General features: G+C 35.9%; 1 protein-coding gene across 2 annotated transcripts in view; it reads right to left on the bottom strand.

The window, feature by feature from the left end:
• LOC124162925 (gamma-tubulin complex component 2-like) overlaps positions 1 to 14,636 on the bottom strand; it is an 87,687-nt gene extending 73,051 nt beyond the window's left edge. Inside the window, exons 1-11 of one of the 2 annotated variants that reach the window (XM_046539665.1) lie at positions 14,153 to 14,636; positions 13,906 to 14,064; positions 12,081 to 12,270; positions 10,705 to 10,900; positions 10,031 to 10,174; positions 5,651 to 5,805; positions 5,373 to 5,501; positions 4,010 to 4,186; positions 3,731 to 3,905; positions 1,208 to 1,358; positions 228 to 481 (exon numbers count right to left, since the gene is read on the bottom strand). In XM_046539665.1, coding sequence (XP_046395621.1) covers positions 228 to 481; positions 1,208 to 1,358; positions 3,731 to 3,905; positions 4,010 to 4,186; positions 5,373 to 5,501; positions 5,651 to 5,805; positions 10,031 to 10,174; positions 10,705 to 10,900; positions 12,081 to 12,270; positions 13,906 to 14,064; positions 14,153 to 14,205 — 1,783 coding nt within the window. In that variant the 5' untranslated portion in view covers positions 14,206 to 14,636. The remainder of the gene's footprint in view (positions 1 to 227; positions 482 to 1,207; positions 1,359 to 3,730; positions 3,906 to 4,009; positions 4,187 to 5,372; positions 5,502 to 5,650; positions 5,806 to 10,030; positions 10,175 to 10,704; positions 10,901 to 12,080; positions 12,271 to 13,905; positions 14,065 to 14,152) is intronic. The other variant, XM_046539666.1, reaches the window with a different exon arrangement.
• Between the last annotated feature and the right edge of the window lie 5,538 nt (positions 14,637 to 20,174).

Raw genomic sequence — 20,174 nt, 5'->3', positions numbered from 1 at the left:
AGCTGCTATTTAATAAGACTTTGGGAATAAGGAGGGGGCCACCTTAGGCTTAATCATGATAAGCATCAGTCTAGCACTTCACCCCCTTCATCACCTCCTGAGCCATGAGTAACACATTCTAAAAAACTCATTCTTAGCTGTAGCAAGCATGGCTGTAACTGATGTTACTAAACAAACACAAGGAGGACAGAATATAGGTCTTGTTAATTTCCAGACATTCATCTTACCTTCTTCCTCTGTGGTTTCAATTGTAAGAATCTTAAACATTTGGAACATTAAATCATATGGTAGAAGTTCTGCACAGATATCATCTTTAAATGGATCATTATTTGCCGCTGATGTTCGTAGAGCCAATTCTAATAATGACTCTAAACGAGTGGGCACTATCTCATCAATCTTCTTCTGCAATTCCCCTTCACACAAATCCATAAATTGTACAATAAAGTCCCCTTGGTCAAGCAAGAAGTAATGTTTCACTGACCTGTAAGAAAGAGAATGATTAAATTCTGAGATAAAATACATCTACTCATCAATAATGGTGAGTGCAACTCTGAAGACATGAAATACTACAGTCCACAAAATGACCAAAGATTATTACTCACAAATAAATTAACCGAACGATGGTTAATTCAATGCACATATTATGAAAGGGAACAGACAACCATTTAAGATAATACAGTGGAACTTGGTTATAACGTCATCAAAGGGACCAGAAGATTTTTAACGTTATATCCGAGTGACGTTATAAAAAAAGCAGCCTTAAATCTGAGTGAAAGGACAAAGTAAAAACGCAAATGTTCTGCTATATACAGCACTGTTTATTGAAATCCACTCGTACATTCAAATATGTATAATAAAAAAACGTTAATAAAAAAAATGATTTTCACTTCTACACATGGTTTCTATGAACTTTGGGACATAATGCAATCACACTTTTGCAACCTAAGAATCGCAAAATTTTTGACGCTATACCCGAGCGTCGCAATATTTGTTGACGATATAAACGGGTTTTCGTACTACAATGTTCTAATACTATGTACTTATGTTCAATTTTGGCTGGTCTGTATAAAATGTGACTTTAAACCCGAGTTGACGTTACAGCCGATGCCGTTATAACCAAGTTCCACTGTATATCAACAAGAGGAAAGAATTTTGAAAAATTACGTGCAAACAATAATATGCATTAGAAAAGGATTTTGGAACTAACCTAAGTCTCTTCATTAGATTATTTTCAGTCATAAGAAGTTCCAGTAATGTCTTGCTAGCAAATAAATAAGCTCTCTCAATAGCCTCAACATACTGGCGCTGCTTAATAGTATATACTATTTCCTCTGCTTGAGGTGATTTGAAAACTTTGCCTGAAATAAAATGAAAAAAATCTTTAAACCAAAATCTGAAACAAAAGCAGTTTGAACTGTTTCTTATGGAAGAAAAAAATTATTCTTACTACACTTTGCGCGACCACAATAAATGCAATTTTACCAGATAAATTAAAGGATGATTTTGTCCTTCAAAGAAACTTGAAAACTTCTTTTTTGCTTCAGGGTGGCCTGATTTAAAAGGGTTCATTTGCTTGTGATGGGCCATTTTTTTCAATATCATCAAAAATATATCATTTATGTGGAACATACCATATTTGCACTAATCTAAGACAAACACGATTTCCCCTCATTTTGGAACTTTGCTTGGAAAAAAAAGTTACTTTTGAAATTTAATTACTATGCATCTCCGAATATAGTCCCCTCTATTTTGACAAAAATCTCTTGAAGACAGTAATGGGGTGGCCTGTATCATGGTCTCCATTAATGAATTAAATATATAGGAGGCATTTTTCATATTGGAGCAAAGTACTTGGGTGACTAATTAGGCAACTTGAAAATCACTTTCAAGGATTAAATTAATGCGTGGTGGAAGTTATTATGTATGTATTTTCTGTTTTATTGGTTTTGAAGATTAATTTAAATGTATCTAATATTATTAAATTTAAATGTATGTAATATTGTTTATTGGAAACCAGAAACCAGATTTCGAAGGAATACTTGCAAGAATTCAAAAAGCAGGCATTACGATCATGATGGCTCTTTTGTACCAGGTAAGTAAGAATTTCTGCTATCTAAGTACTTTAAGAATTAATGGACCCACTGCATCACACCCAAATTGTGAAATAAAAACCAAAAGTCTTGTTTAAGTGTCATTTTTTTGGATGAACCTTATTTTCTAGTCTTGTGGTATTTCCCAGCTTGTCCCACTGATACAGTCAACAGTATAATTTATTCCTTTCACTACCATCCCCCTTAATAAGAGAGGCCATTGAGATAGTCAAAAGACCAGCGAACTTTAACAGGGAGGACGGCTATCCTTTGCACAGCGCGTGGAAAAGGTATATTCGACGCAAATACGAGGACGTTCCCTGATTGGTCGAAAGAAATCCACCGAATAGGCGCCAAAAATTGACTATATAAGAGAGGACTAAAAGCTTCACTTCATCCTTCACCTGAGGACGCTGGCAGTAGAGCTGGCGAAACTGTTGTGGTTCTTCGACAACGGACGCGGATGAAGCCCGAAAGAATGCTGAACTTAAGGCCTGTTCCTCTGAAGTGAGATCGTACAAAAGGATAAAGGGTGAAATTTTATGCATAACTATGATCGCTTAGTGGATAAGCTGCTGTTTAACTCGACGGTTCTCAATTCATTCCACGATGTCAGCCTTTTCACGTCCAAATTTGATTAACTAGAGAATAACGAAGTGTAGGCATTAACAAAAAACTGATGCTAATTTAAAATCATTATGAAACCTCTTATTGTTCATGCAAGTTTCTAACCTCAATTGTGCCACGAAAGTAAGACGACGTGCCCATTTCAGAAATCTTCCATCACCGAGAAAAGTTATGACAGGCCAATATCTAACTCATTGTCAATTGAAGTTATGGGATTTAATTTCCAAAATCATAATTTGGGAATTCTATCCTGTCATAAGAAGTACTGTAATAACAATTAAAACACAGGAGCTTTTCTAAGCCTAACCCAAGGAAACACTGGCAAATTTGTAGACTTTACGGAAGTGCATCCAAAGTCTGATGGGTGCCACTCGATTCTTTGACTGCGGCTAAAAAATGTTTTTTTGCTTTATGCAACATTTAATGATAAAATGTCTGGTTTTTTTCCAGCAAACAATGGCAGTGAAGATTTCTCAGTATCACACCGGATAAGATCCTACATATCTCCTTCTAACATTTTGACGTGGAACTCTTTTAACTTGGAGATTCAAGAAATCTTCACATTAAATACAATAATTTAAATTATACCGCTGCTATTTTAAACGTTGGTTTTTGTTGCAAACCTATCAGGCAGCAAACACTGAAATCCATAATTTAGATCATGGAATCAGCCATATATTAAGTAACCAACATTTGAAGTCCTGAATTTGGCATCTGATTGTAAGATGAGCCTTCTTTTTGGCAGGAGTTAGGAGGGGGAAAAACCTCATCATAGATACAGATGCAAGTAAGTTATGTTATTGGGTTGATTTTTTGTCTCAATTAGCTCTTATTTTCAGAAAGGTGGGATGGCATAATATGTAATTATCAGTATTACTTGGACTGAAAAAATTAATTTAAAAGGTGGCAGATGTAATATTACATCTCTACCCCTCTAATTATTATCTAAATTACCATACAAATTATAAAAAATATTATAGAAATGCAGCAGAGAACATAACAGAAAAACTTACCACACTGACGAATCACATTTAAGTACTTCCCCGTCCTTAAAATTACATCAGCCACTTTTTCAAGAAAAGAGGGAATTCTCTCTCTTCTAACGGTATACCTTTTCTCCCAATAGTCATCACTGTAGTCTAATGGCAATTCCTCCATTTCTATCACTTCATTGTCTTCAACAAGAAACTGCAATTAAATATACAAAAATATATTTTGGTAGGCACAATCACAAGTGAACCAGAAAATTATTTCTGGCAATGGCCTTAACAAATTCAAAACATCGATCATACCTCCTCATATGGGTCATTGATGACACCTTTGTACACCCATTTCTCCAATATTTCCATGTAAGGTACACATGCAGCTTGAGTGAGGTAGAGGCACAATTCTTGGCTACCTTGTTCACCCATAGCTCCTGTTGTCTGCTCATGTAAATAGCTCAGGACTTTTCCACCTCGTGCATCAGCCTACAAAGATGCATAATTAATTAGTTTTAAAAATACTAGCTTCAAAAACTATGGTGAAAACCTAGATAAGAAAGCATCATTACCATACAGTTGCATGAAACGTATCTAATCAAAAAGTATATGTTAGAACTAAGTACGACAGCAATGGAACCAGGTTAAGCAATACAAGAAAAATTTAAATGCAACATTACATAATGCAAGTTCTAAATCCTTTCTTTTCGACATGCAAGTGGAAAACTGGGGTAAAAGTTCCAAAATATTTCTCTATTTTTAGCATCTTCCGTATTAAATTTTAAGTGAAAAAATTTTAATAAAAAACCTTTCAATAAATCCTTGATCAAATGTAATGAAGAAAAGCAGTGGGCTCAAAGACAGAAAACTGCTTATTAGTAACATTGATTCTTTTTTCCACAGTTAGCCAAACAATGTGTATAAGAGGGTCAAATGCATACACAGGACCAAAACTAGAGAGGAAGGTAAGCTTTAGTCATTCAGTTAGTGATATTTCATGGAAAAGGCAAAGGAGATAAAAATTTAAAGAAAATTTTATGGATAATTACAACCATGTTTTAATAGTTATCATGTACAACAATTTCCAAGAAAAAATTAAATATATATTCTAGTGACATGACTTAAGGCCTGTTTACAGGGCACATTAGCTCATACAAGTTAATTTCTAAATGTATGTATATGAGAATGAATGCTAAAATACACCATGTATTAACCTAACTAGTGTGAATGCATGAACAGAAAATAGAACCTGTTCTAATTTGACTAATACATTTGCACATATTCCGTTCTGGTCCACAAAAATCATTCATGCAATCAGGTATTAACTCATACATGTCATGTATCATGTAAACAGGCCATTAAACTAATGTAATTTTTCATGGATTTGAAGAAAACTCATTCAAAAATTTATGAACATTAAATTTTTTTACTTCCGGGTACTTCCAAGCCTGAGGGTATAGCTTGAATGAGTAAATATATCCCTAAACTAATACCTATTTCAAGAATAAAATGAAGCAATTATTTTTTAATGAAAATATGTACCATTCACTAAAATGGAACCAGACAAAATAGTCAAAAATCCACCATCTCCACCATAAATCTACTTCAAAGTTAACAAGACTCATGTGATGAATGAGGTAAGCATTCTATTTTTGATGAGGAAAGCAATACTTACTTTGTTGATTGTATCAGCAATATTGGCCAGTATCTCCATTGTTCGCATGCTGGGCTGAATGTAAAACCACAACTTATGAAGAGTCAATAAGCCTTTATGATGCTCACTCTCCAATTGTGCAACAAAGACCTGAAAGTATCAGCGTAAAAAATTGCTGTCAATAACATTTAAAACAAATTTCATGAAACAATCAATGCCATAAAAAATGAAATGATATATATTCAAGAATTTACACAATAAAAAATAAGAATTTTCAACATCCAGCGGATATTTCTTACCAGGTAGTCTTTCAAAAGATTCTGCATTGCTGCTGACAAAGCATGATTAACTACACCATACTCGAATCTTGACTTTTCTTCAATGAATCGAGCCACCAACGAGTAGTGTGATGCAAGAGGAAGTATTCTATTCACCAGCTCTTTAAGTGGCAAATCTAAGAAGGAAAAAATTTAGTTACAAAATTTTATATAAATAAAAATTATGGATAATTGATTTCACTCCAGTTAATGAGCAATCTGTCCTATGTTTCACAACTTGGAAAAGTGTGCATCTAGCAATGTGAAATTAAATTTTAACAAGGGAAAAATTAAGTTCAATACATATTTTGTAGCATGCATTCACATTTTTCCACCATGTGAAGCCCAATCCCAAAAAAATTCTATACCTGCAATGTAAAACCAATGTATGCCAGTAGGATAATTTTCCTTAAATTTTATATTTAATGACATCTTTATTTTGCTGACTTGAGTCACTTATGAGTCATAACCAGCGGTTAAAAGTTTTCATCATCTGAAATACTCTGACACTATAGTATACATAGTTTGAAAGACAGATAATTCCACACAAACAAGGGGTGGCTATGAAAGTTGAATCCACAATTTGAATGCTGGATTTTTTGTTTGGTGCAGAAGGCAAGTAGAAATGATTATTTTGTAATTATTCGGTCCCATTCATCCTAGTAATACTGCAAAAAATTATTTAATCAGCCTACAAATTGTGATCGCTCTCCACTTTTGCTAGGTGATCAGCCTAGTACAAGGAAAAATATTTTCAACGAGTCCAATACACATAAAAAATGTAACTGTAGAAAAACTTACGAAATATTCATGATTAGCTAATGAAACAAAATTTAATTCCTAGGGTGTTGAACCAGAGACCTTTGGGTTCGGACAATGGCAATCGGTAAGCCACATTTACACTTTTACATTTACAATATTATTTTTTTATTTTAATAAAGAGGTACACATACAGCAATACTGCCAATTTAAAGTGCACTTATAACAACAAATATTAAATAATTAAAGAATAATTATTTGTTACAAATTTAAATAGAATAAAAAAGAAAAACCAATACATATTTATCTGGCTATCTAGTCATTTATGCGATAAATATGTTAATGCCCGATGAGTAAAATTTTTAAGTGTCAGACCAAACGGATCAATATCACCGGGTAGAGCATTTATTAAAAAGTAAAGCCTATGGAAAAGTGAGCGCTTAATTACAGATAGCCTGGGTGTAGGAATGTGGAGTAAAGAAGTAGATTGGGTGTGGCGGGAAGGTACTCTAAGGAAACAATGTCAGGACTGTCGAAGTGGGAGTTAAGGGTATTATAAATGAATTTGATGTCTGATTGAAGTCGGAGAAGGGATAGACTAGGGATGGATAAAGAGGATAAAAATGCACTTGTAGGTGACTCGCGGAGATTTGGGTTTCTAAATTTTACAATTTTTGCAAAAAAAGTTGTAACACTGTTAAGGGTGGCAAGATTAGTGGGAGCAGACATTGACCAAATTGGGGAGCAATAGTTGATCACCGGAAGAACTATGGTTGAGAAGTAGGATTGGAGTGCCTTAGTACTTGAGATATACGTGAACCGGTAGAGTAGTCCTAAGAGTGACATGGCTTTAGATTTGATTGCATGAATGTGTTCAGAGAACAGAAGTTTTTGGTCCACAATAATTCCAAGATCTTTCATGGATGACAACTGACTAAGAGGCAAGGAGTTAATTGCATAATCAAAAAGGATAGGTGTTTTCTTCGCAGACATTGTCATTGTGGTGCACTTTTTAAAGTTCAATTGCAGCCTCCAGAGAATACACCACTCTGTGGCCTTTTTTAAGGCATCCTGTAGCAAATTACAGTCTGCGAGATTATTTATCTATTTAAATAGCTTGCAGTCGTCAGCATAGAGTAATGTATTGACTTGGGAACAACGGACAATGGGGACAAGGTCATCAATAAATAGGTTGAAGAGGTAAGGTCCAAGAACGCTACTTTGAGGCACTCCGGAGGTAACGTTAGACCAGGAAGATATGATACCAGCGAGTATTACTCTTTGGGATCAGTCACGGAGGAAACTGGACAAGAGACTGAGGAAGGTGCCATGGATATTAAAGCGGGAGGCGAGTTTATGCAGGAGGAGTTTATGGTTAAGGGTGTCGAAGGCTTTGGAAAAATCAAGAAATTTGGCATCAAGTTGGGACTTTTCGGCCATCGATTGTACGGCATGTTGCTGAAATATTGATAGGTTTGTAGACAAGAGCGACCCGGAAGAAAGCCGTGCTGATCAGGGGAGAGAAAGGGAGAAGTAAAGTAGTAAAGACGGTTCAGGATGATCCTTTCACAGACCGAGGAAAGAACGGGAAGTATCGAGATGGGCCGATAATTAGAGACGTCATTTCTAGGGCCAGTTTTATGGATAGGAATAACATTTGCTATTTTCCATTGTGAAGGAAATATGCCATAGTGGAAGCAGCGATTTAAAAGGAGGGCAATGGGAACTGAGAGAGTCTGAGCACAGTTGCGAACGAATACAGGACTGAGACCATCAGGGCCAGGTGAGCGGCAGAGGGGAATCTTAGATAGATATTTTGCAACTTCCTTGGGATCTGTCCAAATTTCTGAGAGGCAGTGGCTGTTGACAGGGGAAAGGGAAAAGTCATCTGTAAGTGAGAAATTTGACATTGGTGCTTAACTTCCGGTGAAATATTCGAGGAAGAAGTTCGGTCTGTCTGTTCCTACGGCACAGGAATTATTGAGTGACACAGCATCGGGAATTCGAGGGATATTACGGCGTTTATTGACAAAGGTCCAGAATTTTTTAGGATCTGAGGTTATGGAGGAAGACAGTTCAGAGATATTCTCCTTATAGTCACAGCGTATTGATTTAGATAGGCGACGAAGGTCCGAGAACACTTTGTAGGTGTTTTCACTGGGGTAGTCTCTATATAGATACTAAGCTCGATTTTGTTCCCAAGGGTATGAATTGTGTCGGGCTTGAACCACGAAGGGAATCTTTTAGTCCTTGTGGTCACAAAAGGAACAAAGTTTTTCATGGCACTGTCGATAACGGAGTAGAAGAAGTCCACTGCTTCATCCGGAGACAATGAGCTGAGGATAGACCAAGGGCTTAACTCGAGTGCGCGGTGAAGGTCGTTCCAGGAAACCTTCGACCAAGCAAGTGTCGAGGGACTCGAGGTCCGAGTCGAAAATGTTTCGGCCCGGGGGGATGGAGATGGGGGGACTGAGGAAATGAGGAAATCCAATGTTGCCAGGTTTCTGGTGGTATGAAGATTAAACTGCGATAAGCAGAGTGCATTAATGAAGTGATTAATGAAGTAATCATCATGGGAATTGAGCGGTGAGCCTGAGGTGGGGGAGTCCCAGCGAATAGACAAGTTAAAACCACCAATCAGAATCACGTTACTGATGTTAACAGCCTTTAGCACAGAGTCAAAACACTTTTCTAATACAATTGAGTCACTTGCTCGAGGGCGATAAAAACAACCAATGAGTGTTTTATTCGACTTGGGATTATTACGAGAAAAGAGAGACACACTTCACTCCAAACAATTTCACATCCTGTCTCTAAATCTCTCCGTCGCTTGGACTGATAAGCTGAATTAATCGCGAGAAGGACTCCTAACCCTCTCGATGGTCTGTCTATACTATTATAGAATTTATTGCAATGAAACAAAGATGAGTTGGACCAATTACCAACTAAATAACCGTTTTCATTTGCTTTCTGCACCAAACAAAAAATACACTATTCAAATTGCGAGGTCAACTTTCGTAGCATCCCCTAGTAAGAGGTCATTAGTTGAAACCATGAAGATGACATCAAGTATACTTTTATTTATAAAATTACAGTTTGGTACATATGATATTCTAAATAATGATACGTACATGGACAAAGAAATTAATTATAATACTCTCTATGTGCTGGAAGTAAAGAATCCTAGGGGAAAACTTTCAGTAGAGCTGTTAATGATCTTAACTATAAAAAGCTTCGAAAAGTTAGGAGGTATTCTTCTACTTCACAAACACAACTTTCACATGACATCACTAACGAAGTAAACATGAATGAGAATTTATCACCTAATATGCGAGTAGGTCAATATGAATAAACATGTTTTTCCGATCTTCTCACATAAAATAGAGGTTTTTGGGATCATATATGTACTGATTTTAAGTGGAGAGACCAATCATTTAAGTAATAACCAATCATGCAGCAGCTAATAGGACCTCAGATAATGATAACTTTCTAATCTTCCAACTTCAAAAGTCATATCTTTTTGCACTTACATAGTTTAAAATGGAATAAAATCACATTTACAAGCAAAACACATATCACATTGAATCAAACACTAAGTCATACCTATGCCTTCAGTTGTAAAAAAGGTCCTACTTCCATGAGTATCAGTGATATTATGAGGAGCTATATGATTTCCTGTAATTCCTGATAAGCAGTAGAGTAAGTCTTCCAAAAGGTAATTTTCTTGTGAAGTGGATGGTATTCCAACTGGAATGAAAGGTATGATAAGACCACAATGATAAAATATCAATGCGCAGAACATTTTTCACATAAAAAAACGAAATATTGATAACATCAAAGGCACAATATGAAAGGAAAGAACACACAGATGAATTTAATTTTTTATGATGATTATTAATTTCTAGTAATCTCCAAATTACACCTTCAAATGTGAGAAAATGATTACAGGAATGAACTGTTAAAAATTGGAACTAAAATATATTCGCAAAATACAATGCAGTAAGCTAGTATGTAATGATCTACAAAGAGATTCCACATTTATTGCATGCAGTTTTAAATAACGTGATCTTAAATTGTATAAATGTGGCACCAGATAAGCCATGATAAAAATAGCTTAACATTATTAAATACCTTGGTTTAAACTACAACCTATTACATATCCAATTTTATACCATACTTGGAGTGCTACAAGAGTGTTACATATGTACCTATAAAACATACAGTTACATAATTGAAAAATTATCACAACTAATGTAAAAAATAAAACTTCATTTTACCTAATGGAGAGAGATTTGGAGACAGATCTTCAACAAAATCCATTGTCATGTAGGGCCTCTCAGACCACCAGTTAGGCACGCTTGGCAATGGGCGATTAGGAGGCCTGTTTTTCGACAGCGAATCTATACTCTTTTGAAAGGGACTAACTTTTATAGTTTCAGTGGATGTTGCCACTTTTTTTAAGCGATTCCGAACCTAAAAAATCCAAAAGTAGTAATAATAATAATAATAACACTTTATTTGCCAAAGGATCAGGGAGCAAACCAGTACATTTAGTCAGACATAAGGCACACCAGAAAGTATCCAAGATGAGGTGGAAAACAAATACACCGGTAAATAAGCATAGAAATCATTGAATTACATATAATATGTGGTATAAAATGCTAGGATAAATAAAGAAGCCTACTATAAGTTTACAGGCTATCATTGCATAGAAATTCATTAATAGAGTAATACAATTTCAAGAGTGAAATACCTTAACTTAATATTTAAAAATCTTGCCAGAAAAGAAATTTGTTACTGGTAAGGGAATCTTATTGTAAAGTAGCATCCCCATATTTTTAGGGCCAAAAGCTGATTTCCTAGTTTGTACAAATAGGTGGTGCAGATAATTTTGTTTTCTGGTAGAGTAGTGGTGACCATCTGAGTTTAGGTAATAATTTTTCATTTTTCTGTACGGAAAATGGTTAACATTATGTATACTCAGGGTAAGAATAAAATTTTTAATCCTAGAATAGGGTCTGCATGGGCTGCAGTAATAGGCATTCACGATGATAGGAGAGCCTTCCTCCTTTCCAAAAATAACAATAGCTATCTTTTTAAATGAAAAATTATATACCTAACTGTTAATCATAATAACATGTTAGTAATACATTGAACACATAAGGGTATCAAATCGTAAATTTTAATTTTACAGGAATTATCTTAGGTTTGAATACAAAGGAAAATAAAAATAGGAAAGTCAAAGTGCTACAAAATCAAAAACAAAGCACATGAGGGCATACATTCTGATTCTTTTGTTGCCAAAGTTTGGCTATGGCTAACATTAACAAGCTATAAAAAGATGATACAGCAATTGTAGTGAGAGTGGCTGATTTCTTTGTTAACTTAGCAGCCACTTATAAGAACCAAAATAAATGCCAAAATAACACAAATACCTAGTAATCACATCGATTTTGGCCAAGACTAAAAGAAGTGGAGGAAGCAATCACCTATGTATTGATTCATTGGCGAATAAACATACATACATAATTCATTCCTTTCAATGATTTGAATGAAAACAATAGTTATGTCTGAGGCTTCAATTAATTTCTCATCGATAGATAAGTAATAACAAACAAAAAATTCTAACCAAGTAGGTAATACCCATACTCACAAGTGCGTAGTCTTCAACCAATTTCATAGAACTTTGATCATCAAAGGAAGCAGTAGTCGATGTCATTTCAGAGGATGGTTCAGAAACAGAAGCAGCAATACTGGCAGCATGCTTTTCAAGGGCACTCTTTAGACGTTTATCTTCTGTTATGCGTGCCAGCAAATTAACAAAGGAGCCAATATTGTCCACACTGAAAGTAAACAATACTTGAAAATATGGGATTCAGTAGTATGTATACCTTAGATTTCGTTTAACCAAAGCCAACTAAAGGGCAGACTTTCAGAAGAAGTCAGGCATGTATTCATCCACTGCTATTGTATTAAGCTTCACTTAATATTAGAGGTTTTTCATTTTGGTTATGGTTAAGTTTAAAAAAATAACATCAGTTACAGTTCATTAATGTATTTCATCTTAAGTTTTTTTTTCTTTTTTAAATTCAATTACTTAATTGCATGCATGTTACTTGTCTTAAATGAGGATATTTTCAGGTAAGTACCCAATAAATAAATAAAAAACAAGGTGTATCAAATAGAACCACATTTAATTATTATAGAACACTGTACTAACAGTTCAAAACAAAAGAAATTTAACTTAAAGAGTTTAAGAACATGGATAAAATTCATAGGTGGATATTGAGGGGGGGGGGGGCAGGCACAGGGTATGTTTCCCCCAGATGCTTAAAATATAAACAAGATTTTTATTACGGTGGCGCTATCATCTGTAGGAAACAAAAGAAAACTGTTGTTATCTGTGTAACTTATTAATACACTCATATTAATAATTTTTATATTAAAATAAAGGGTATATTTTGTACAGTAATTTTTACATGTAGTTTTTAATACCACATATGACAAGATCATTTGCCTGTCAAACCCTTGTACCTCCCCAGAAAAAAATCCTGGATCTACCCTTGATAACGTTCTACGTAACAATTACGCATGATTTTAATTCATAACTGATAATCTAATACATCGATAATAATAATGTTAGGCAATATCCCATGAGAGCTCCGGAAGACTCAGAAAGAAGGTGAAGGTAAACAGCTTCGTTTGGGTGTCACAATAAGACAAACTGAAAACTGACTAAGAAAACTGTCCCTCACTTTTTACTTAAGCTGCTGGGATAGCAAATTAAAGAATAAAATTCTCAAAAGAGAAAAATATTTTCTAGGGGTGTCATTTGAACAGTGGGTTCAATTCAGGTGATTTTAAATTGGATGGATTACGTATCTCCCGAACATTTTGGGTGGGTTTGAGCCTTTTAACCCCCCCAAATTACTTTGGCCTTCACCACCATCCACTATATCAGATTTTTAAAATTCTCATTAAGAGGGATCTTCAATACATCTCATCAGTTTCTAATCTGAAACTATATTTTACATTATGATTCGGAAAATGAAGTCATTATTTGAATAAGAATTGATATTATTTACAAGATAACTAGAAACATCGATTATGAGAAGTTTAGAAGAAAATATACATGAATTTAAGAATACCACATAAACAACTACAATTCATACATACCAAAGCATGTAGGAATTACCTCTAACGTAAGTAGCAACGTCTGCAATACCATTACATAAACAAATTTCTGAAATGGTATTAACCATTACAAAGATACACGAAAATCATTTAATATCCGAAATAGGATGACTTCATTAAAGTTTGGTTCCAACATCTAACATGTATGCTAAAATAAATTACTTTTACATTAAATTAAGATAGGAGAATAAATAAAATTAGGAAAGCAACAAATTGAAATTGGGCTAAATAAGGACAAACGCACTAATGACCATTGCGAATAGATAATAAAGATAATAACTTACTTCTTTGATTTTAACTCTTCGTATTTGGATAAAAAAGCAGCTGGATTAGGGCTGTGTTGAGCTATATTTCTCACGGCAGATTGGGATGCGGGATGTGAAGAATATGGAGAAGAGTTCTTCTGAATGATGTCCATACATTTCTCTGGAGATGCAGACGACCTGTAAATGATTACCCCAAAGAAATGGTTACACCTCCACAACACAGCATATAAGTGAAATAATATTGGAATGAAAACGATGTACAGACCCAAGCACTTCCACTAGCTCCTTCACTAAACGATGCACTTTAAAGTCGCTCATTTTTACACTGTCGGGAAGTAAATTTAGTGTCGGAGAGATGAAGAAAGAACCAGTTTCCACCGATTTTGAACTTACATGCTTAGTTTTAAACACATATAACAGACTAGATAACGTAAACTACTCCATTTTAATTCCTTCGATTTTGCGGTAGAACTTGAATCAACACGATTTGTTAGGGTAGAAAACCCAAAGTTTCACGAAAAACAATAAAATATCATAACACTCACAACAATTGTCAATTCAATTTTCATTTTCAAGAAAACAACTGAAAGATAGACTGCGCTTGACTAAGATTGGCGGTATAATCGGTATAATCCATAATATACATAATACCACAAGTATTTGCGAGAATTCCGTATGTTTTGAAGTATCGGATTCAATTAAACTTGATAATTGCCAAGCTAAATAAATTCTCAGCATCAATTGTCCAAATCTATTTGAGAGCAATTTATTTAGAATTAAAGGAAATGTAAACATCTGGGTGGTCGATACAGCTGATTATGACAAATTTATAGGGCATAACAGATACTCAATTATTTATGGATAATTAATTGATGTTTCCACGAATTATAAAATAATTCATTTAATAACGTTATATAAAATTAATAATGAGCAATCTCTACATTCACGGAAAAATATGTAAGCAATCTATAATATGAAATTTCCCGCCAAAGATGTTAATATGAGAAATTTTAAAGGTGGGAACTACAAAAACCATTCGCAGTTTCAAAATAAGGTTTAAAATGTTACTAGAATGTCAAAAGCGTTTATGACTTGCGCAACGATCTTAGTCGTCTTCTAATACTTGGGATGAGGGTTCTAACTTCTATATCCCTGAACTCTTTCCTCACCGAGACAACTGCTTTTGATTTATTGGTTTGGATATTTGGATTACAATGGGTACACGGTCTGATTCTTGACACGTGATGCCTGATATAACTATGGAGTGAGGGTAATCACCTCTCTTTCTATCCTAATTTTTTATTTATTCTAGGGTAAAACATACTGATGGCTCCACATGAACAGGGAAGCAGTGGAAAAGTGCATACGCAAATAGGGCGCCAAGTTAAAGGGCGCCTTATTCCTAAAATATTTGTATTTGTTCTACCTCGCTGGTTATTTTTGAGGGTGTTGAAGAATGTTGTTCGTTTACACTATAGAAAAATGTCTATAACCAGTCCTGGCACTTAATAGAGTAAAAAATTGAGGGAATAGATTTATTAAGTTTCAACTCAAACTTACACCGAGCAAAAAATAGCTCGAGCATAGTATTAGGACAATGGGATACGCCCAGTAAAGAGGAGTGTTCTCCATGAGTGTAAAGGTTTTTTTTTTAATACCCATTTTTTACGTCTTATGGAGCCGAATATTTCATTTTTGTTCTTCAGAATGGATGAAATTGAATGATTATAGACATATAGGGAAATAAAAACTATGAAAATAATGAAAAATTTAAAATTTGGTAAAAATAATGGGAGGGGTCCTGACTCCTGACCCCCTGTGACCATCCCTGGTTGGAGTGAACTTTTAAGATGTAAAAAACAAACCGCAATATATGTGTATACTTTCTGGCAACAAACCAGTTTTTTTTGCTGTGTTTAATTAAACTGTTCATATTCAATTGGTATTCTCCATAATCATAGCCATGGTCGTGCAAGTGCATGCCTGCCCTCAGCCATCACCCTCCAGAGTTGGTAGATCCTTCTTGAAACCAGGGTGAGCCCCAAAAATAATATTCTGGCTGGGTGCCAGTTCTCTGAAAACTACTGCATATAATATTCACACAAATACAATACAGTCATGCCACTCATTTTGTCATTGTGGCTTTTTTGGGAATCATTGCTAGAGTAATAAGTATTATTTTGGTTGATAGTTTTGCATTGGGCATTGGCAAATTGCTCCTGCTGGCTCCACACAATCTTAACCCTTTAATGCCGAGCGCCAGGTGAAGCCGATGGGAAATTTCATATGCAGAAGACCTTTCATCGGGTATAGCGGTCAAGGATTTTTCAACGCAAACAACTGAACGTCGGCTCTATAGCTGATGTGAGGGAAGGGAAGTGACTGCTGACGTAGCCTCTGTGGGATGCATTCAGGCCCGACCTGAGACCAAGCTTACGGAGACCTTGGAGCCACTCCTCGGCAATTAAGCATGACCCTTAGCGGATACAGAAAAAACTCAGGGGGGAGGGGCGCAAAAGATATCTTGAGTTACCTTTACTTTTATCCTAAAAAAAAAATAATTAAGTCACATGCAGAGTTTAAGAAAATTTTATTTAAAGTTATTGCACACATATACAAAGCAATGCCATCTTATGATATAAAAAAGTTATAATTGTGGTTCTGCAATGTTTAGCAACACCGGCAGGCCCACAAGGGGGGGGGGGCACACCCCCTGCGACTCCCATCTGTATCGGCCACTGTTTCACTCATTTATGATCATCGGCACTGCAGGAATCCCTTGTGAAGTGGTTATATTGCCAATGGTTTTTGCAATGATACATGGTGTTACATACTACAATTTTTTCATACTTTGAAATGAATTCTTCGTTTTCTTCTGTAGGTAAGCAATTTTTAAACAAAGTTTTAGTGTTAAAAATAATGGACTTCCGGACTTAAAGTCTTATTACCTAGTTTTCACTAACTTTTTTGCTATTTTAACACTAGAAGTCCATTTAAAATTCCATTAGGCTTTAAAAAAATGTTAGTAATTCTTTAAAAAGAGTAAATTATTGAAAATCAATTGCAATATTTGGTTGAAAAAAACACTGGTAATGCAATAAGTTGACCATGGATTCGTGCTAAGATAGGGTTCAAGGGTTTGGTCCAGTCAGAGCCGGCCTTAGGGCGGGGCGACCGGGGCGACTGCCCCGGGCCCCGCCCTTTGGGGGGCCCCGCGTTCGTGAAAAAAAATTAAAATATACGATAGTTTGAAAACGCAGTTTCAACTATTACTGTATTGTTAAGTCCGTGCAAGACAAAAAATAATATTACGAAAAAGGAATAATAATGCAGTAATTTAAAGTAAAAAGCGCACTTTTTATGTTTATTTTACGTTATAATTTTATGAATAAATATAATTATAAATTTAATTTGTATTATACTATTTTGAACTCAAAGGCATGATGGTATCATAACAGCGTAATTACGAAGTCTGAATTTGGGAGGGGAACACATACTTAGCCAGAGAGTGACGTATGGATTCAAAATACTCGAGTTTGTTGATGGGGTATAGAGTTTAATATTTTAAGTGAAGGGCCCCACACTGAAGGTTCGCCCCTAGCCCCGCACCTGCTAGCGCTGTCACTGAGTCCAGTGGCCAGGTTAAGTGCCAGGCGCCTTGAACATCAATCCTTCAACTTTAAATCCTGTCTCTAACTCATCCCGTGCCTCGCAGAATATTTCTTCTGCATACATGTTAACCCTTTGGCTGTGGGAGTACATGATTTTACCTAGCCTGTGTGGGAGAGAACCAAGAAATATTTTTCCCTCTGGCCTGGCTGAGTGTCTTGCAAGGAGTGAACCCTTATAACCCGGGGCAACCCTTCTTTCTTTCTTACCAATGGATGGGCCAACATTTCGGAACTTGTCGTAGGCATATTAACAGCGTGGAATGGGAAGGAAGCAATACGAAATGGGCAGTACAATAGGAAATACCAGGAGTCATCCCATACCGTGAGGAATGGCTGGGAAGAGTTAAGTCGCATTAGCGATCCCTACGGTGAGGGAAAGTACACTTGGGCTCTACCCGGGTAGCAATAAAATTTTTAGGAAACTTCCATAGGTAGTTGAGCAATGGTCAAACGTTCAGAATCGTTTTTCCACAGCAAGTGTACAAAACATTTAAAAACGTTCCTACAGTTTAAACGTTAAAACAGCAAAGGCAATACTGGGCAACCCTGTCTCACACCTGGACCAATTTTAACCCCCTCCCTCTATATCTCCCCATCTCTCCATTCGCTGCCCTCACTTATGAAGTGTCAGACATGTTCAGATTACTAATGAGTCATCTATCCCTCAGTTGATACCTATTTTCTTGAGAATGCCCCCCCCCATTAACATTACCCAGCCCACTCCATCAATTTCTTTCTCAATATTCGCAATGCAAGCATACCAATTCTGGCAGTATTCCAGTTTCCTCTCCACTAGTGTTCTCATTACTGCTATCATATCATAGGTTAATTTTCCTCTCCTGAAATACTTCTTCCTCCCTATGATTCTGGTGGGCATGTACACATGAGCCACAACAAGGTTGATGGATCATGCCATAATTTACCTTCTCTATACCTACCACTCTATTACCGAGCTTGCCATGTGGTAGGAAAGCAACCCATCGTTTACTTTCCTTCCACCACAATATTTAACCTGTACCCATCACTACATAAGTCCTCCTTGTCCCTCCACATCAACTCCCATGGTCCAAAAATATCTGCTCTTCCTTTCTTAATCTCCACTTTGATATTTTCTAGTTTATCCACCCACATCATTGTCCTGATATTCCATGTCCATGCTTTCTTGCTGCAGTTTGCAGCAGAAGACCCTAAACATAGTATGAAGTCCCCACAGCAATAACCAGTCATGGTACAATTTTTATTTTAACTTGGAGACATAGCAATAAATAAAGAGATTTATCTACCTCCTGACAGAAGATACAGAACATATGTGTTTTCATCAAAGTCATAAAGAGAAAAATAATGATTTTACAAAAAAATCATGCAAAGTAAAGCTAATGTCATGCTTGCCAGGGCAAAACCCAAATGATTAGGAGGACCCACCTCTTTTTGAGTTTGATCCTTAATCGACACCAAGAAACAACCCTAAATGTTTTTCCGTAATTTTCTTTTGTTAATCCATAGCACTCCAATGGATAAACTTATATACCTCAGTTTTCTGCAAGATGTCACATCACCTTTAAAATTAATATTATTGTTCGTAAGTGCAGTTATGCTATTGCAGTGAGGACACCTTCTAAGCCACATCAGTATATTAGGTTGTACATTTCAATAAACCTTTAGTGCCATCTCCCAGGGCCATCTATGGGGAGACAATGTACCCTTTCCCCACTAGCTTTAAGAATATACTTATAAAGCCTGAATCACAAGGTCATTTTTCCAACTTTCAGAGTGTTAGCTCCAGCGATAGGTTTTTAAGAACCAAAAGAGTGATTGACCAACCCATCATTTTCTGAATCATACTGTCATTTCCACAATCCCTTTTTCCAATGCTTGTTACTTCCCTTTCCATATTTACAACTGTCATACAATGAAACGTCAAGTGTGGCCACTGGTGCAGTGAGGGGGGTTTTGGAGGGTAAACCCCCTCCCCCCAGTACTCAGAGAAATTTTAAAATTTAATTAATTTTACTGAATTGGATAAATATTACTTAAAGAATAGTGTAAGGATTAATAAAATATCCCTCAGAAAGCTCTAAAACTCGCTAATTTGAACCATTTATCTTAAAACTTTTCTGGTGGAGACCATCTGCACCTCCCATATTCCATACACCCCAGTAATTCCCAGCCTTAATTCCTAGCTGTACACCTGAGTTTGGTATTACAATTACTGTTAGCGGCTGTGCATTCTGATTGGCTGGAAGATGGTTTCAGCGATGAAAAAAGGGATGCTATTTCCATCCCTCAAGCCGTCGCAGAATATGTTTATGTACGCGAGATGGTAATTATTCTGCCATCATTGATGCTTTGCCATCACTTTGAGGGACAGAACAAATTAATGTGTGATTCAGGCTTAAATGATTGTTCATCATCGTTACCCTTCCAGCACTCTAAATTGAAGTGTTCCCAGGTAGAGGAGGTCCAAATTAATAAACATATAGTCAATTTGGATAAATGCTTTATTACCCTTGCATCACACATAACACTCACAACCGATACAGCACCCTTACGACATGGCATACACACTCCCACACTAGAGAAAAACACAATACGTCTAAATACCCTCAACCAGTGGTG

Source organism: Ischnura elegans, chromosome 7 (genome assembly GCF_921293095.1).
Source record: "Ischnura elegans chromosome 7, ioIscEleg1.1, whole genome shotgun sequence".
Lineage (NCBI taxonomy): Eukaryota > Metazoa > Arthropoda > Insecta > Odonata > Coenagrionidae > Ischnura > Ischnura elegans.
This window is presented reverse-complemented; position numbering and strand designations above follow the sequence as displayed.